Here is a 3,103-nt window from a genome sequence, read left to right as displayed (position 1 = left end):
CGGGGAGTGGCCGCGAGTTCCCGCGCGCCCGCAGAGCTACGGCCGGGGAGTGGCCGCGAGTTCCCGCGCGCCCGCAGAGCTACGGCCGGGGAGTGACCCGCGAGTTCCCGCGCGCCCGCAGAGCTACGGCCGGGGAGTGGCCGCGAGTTCCCGCGCGCCCGCAGAGCTACGGCCGGGGAGTGGCCGCGAGTTCCCGCGCGCCCGCAGAGCTACGGCCGGGGAGTGCTCGCCAGTGCGGAGCTACGGCCGGGGAGTGACTCTGCTCTCCCGCCTGACTCGGGGAGAAGCTACGGCCGGGGAGTGCCCGCCAGTGCGGAGCTGCGGCCGGGGAGTGGCCCAGACCTCGGAGCTGCGGCAGGGGAGTGCCCGCCAGTGCGGAGCTGCGGCCGGGGAGTGGCCGCGAGTCCCGGTTTTCCTCCCCGCGCGCCCGCGCCCGCCCATGGCGGCCACTCCCCGGCCTCACCCGCGTGACCCCGCGTGACCCCGCGTGACCCCTGACCCCCGACCCCCGACCCCGGGCCTCACCCGCGCCCCGCGCCGCGGCCCCGAGCAGCGCCAGGGCCAGAACCGCGGCCGCCGCCGCCGCGCGCGCCATGGCCAGGCCGTGATTGACGGGCGCGGCTGCGGGGCGGGGCCGGGAAGCCACGCCCACGAGGGAGTCCCCGCCAAAGTGAAGGGAATGCGGAAGTGACGTCAGGGTCAGGGCCACGCCCACGGGGGAAACCCCGCCAAAAAAATAGGAAAAGATTCTGCGGGGCGGGGCCGCGGGAGGGAGCCACGCCCACGGGGACGGCGGGAGCCACGCCCACGCGGACGGCGGGAGCCACGCCCACCCCGGAATTCGAGGCCAAAAAGGAAAAAAAAATCAATAAAAAATAATAACGGAAAAATAACGGGCGAGGGGCGGGGCCCGAGGGAGGCCGGGAGGCCACGCCCACAGAGCGGAAGCCACGCCCGTCGTCTGTCAGCCACGCCAGGATGGGAAGCCACGCCCGCGCGAGGCAAGCCACGCCCCCAGGGCTGACGCTGCTCTGCCAGAAGGGAAGCCACGCCCCCAGGATAGGAAGCCACGCCCTCGCGAGTCAAGCCACGCCCCCCAGGGCTGACGCTGCTCCGCCGGGAGGGAAGCCACGCCCCCAGGAGAGGAAGCCACGCCCGCGCGAGGCAAGCCACGCCCCCCAGGGCTGACGCGGCTCCGCCGGGAGAGGGGCCCTGTGAGTGACAGCGCAGCCGGGCGGTTCCAGCGGGATAACCACGCCCACCACGGGATAACCACGCCCTCGGAAGTCAGAGCCACGCCCTCTGGGCCCAAGCCCCGCCCCATTCGGGAAATCAAGGCTGGGAATGGAGGAAGGAGGGCGTGGCCTGGAGGGGTGGGGCTTGCGGGGAGGCCACGCCCACCGCCTCGGGGTCACCCAGGCTTCTCCCCCTCATGGTTGGTGGGCGTGGCTACACGCAGCTGTCACTCAAGCCAGGGACTGACCTCATGACCTCTCAGAAGGTCGAGGTCAATCCCCTGCCTCCGTTTACCTTTACCTCCGGCCGCTGCTATGTTCAAGCCACGCCCCCTGTGCGTCTCCGCCGTCGCCCCTCGACCAGGCCCCGCCCCCGGGGACCCGCAGGCTCCACCCCCTACGTCCCGACCCCGCCCCAGAGCCTCGCTCTGAGCCTCGCGCGGCCACCGCCGCGTCCTGCCGACCCCGCCCCCGGCGTCCCCGTGACTCCGCCCCCCTCGACGTCGCTTTCGCAGGCCACGCCCACCCCGGGCTCCGACCCCGCCTCCCCAGCCTCGCTGCCGCGCAGCCGCAGTCGCCACCCGCGTCTCTCTAACCCCGCCCCTCGCGTCCCACACGCCCCGCCCCTCCCGCGCTTCCTGCAGGCCCCGCCCCCCGCCCCGCAGGCCCCGCCCCCGCGTGCGCGCGCATCCCCGCCGCAGTCGCCGCCGCGCCGCACAGCCTCGCCCTGGGCCCGCGCTTTTCTCGCCTTTCCGCGTCCTGGCGCGGGGTCGGGGGTCGGGGGTCGGGGGTCGCGGCGGCGGGGCGGGGCCTGCGGGGTGGGCGTGGCGACCCCGCGTGACCCCGTGACCCCGGGATGCAGTCGCTGGTGTCGCCCGTGACGAAGGCGCTGCTGGTCGCGCTCTTCATCTTCGCCATCCTCCTCATCCTCTACGTCATCCTCTGGTACATCTGCCGCGACGTGGACTGCGACCACGGCCTGTGACGTCACGCGCGCGACGGCCGGGGCATGGCCGCCAACAACGCCGCCCGCGGTGAGGAGCCCGGAGAAAAACCGGGAATCTGCGGCCGGGGGATGACCGCGAGTGAGAAGCGGGGCGGGAAATGGGGAGGAAAACCGGGTAATCTGCGGCCGGGGGATGACCGCGAGTGAGAAACGGGGAGAAAAAAAGGGAAATCTGCGGCCGGGGGATGACCGCGAGTGAGAAGCGGGGGGAAATGGGGAGGAACAACGGGTAATCTGCGGCTGGGGGATGACCGCCAGTGAGTGAGAATCGGGGGGAAATGGGGAGGAACAACGGGGAATCTGCGGGCGGGGGATGACCGCCAGTGAGTGAGAAGCGGGGGGAGATGGGGAGGAACAACGGGTAATCTGCGGCCGGGGGATGACCGCGAGTGAGAAGCAGGGAGAAAAAAAGGGAAATCTGCGGCTGGGGGATGACCGCGAGTGAGAAGCGGGGGGAAATGGGGAGGAACAACGGGTAATCTGCGGCTGGGGGATGACCGCCAGTGAGTGAGAAGGGGGGGGAGATGGGGAGGAACAACGGGGAATCTGCGGCAGGGGATGACCGCCAGTGGGGAACGGAGAGAAAAGCGGGAAATCTGCGGCAGGGGGATGACCGCGAGTGACCGCCGCGACCCGGAGCGAGGGCGGTGCAGCGTGGAGCGAGGCAGGGGCATCACGGGAGGGACCGGGGTGGTGTTTCTAACGCAGGGGCATGACCTGGAGTGACCTTGAGCTGCTGGGGATGTCTCTGAGGCAGGGGGATGACAGGAGTGCCCGGGCTGTGCTTCTGAGGCAGGGGGATGACGGGAGTGACCGGGCTGTGCTTCTGAGGCAGGGGGATGACGGGAGTGCCCGGGCTGTG

General features: G+C 71.6%; 1 protein-coding gene and 1 long non-coding RNA gene across 4 annotated transcripts in view; one reads left to right on the top strand and one right to left on the bottom strand.

Moving 5' to 3' along the window:
- Cd99 (CD99 molecule (Xg blood group)) overlaps positions 1 to 595 on the bottom strand; it is a 4,349-nt gene extending 3,754 nt beyond the window's left edge. For both annotated transcript variants that reach the window (XM_021154274.1, XM_021154275.1), the window contains exon 1: positions 526 to 595. In XM_021154274.1, the coding sequence (XP_021009933.1) occupies positions 526 to 595 (70 nt within the window). The remainder of the gene's footprint in view (positions 1 to 525) is intronic.
- A 1,447-nt stretch (positions 596 to 2,042) lies between these two features.
- Positions 2,043 to 3,103, top strand: part of LOC110287729 — a 2,641-nt gene continuing 1,580 nt past the window's right edge. For both annotated transcript variants that reach the window (XR_002377244.2, XR_002377245.2), the window contains exon 1: positions 2,043 to 2,269. This is a non-coding gene — a long non-coding RNA (uncharacterized LOC110287729). The remainder of the gene's footprint in view (positions 2,270 to 3,103) is intronic.

Source organism: Mus caroli, unplaced genomic scaffold (assembly GCF_900094665.2).
Source record: "Mus caroli unplaced genomic scaffold, CAROLI_EIJ_v1.1 scaffold_20758_1, whole genome shotgun sequence".
Classification (NCBI taxonomy): Eukaryota; Metazoa; Chordata; class Mammalia; order Rodentia; family Muridae; genus Mus; species Mus caroli.
This window is presented reverse-complemented; position numbering and strand designations above follow the sequence as displayed.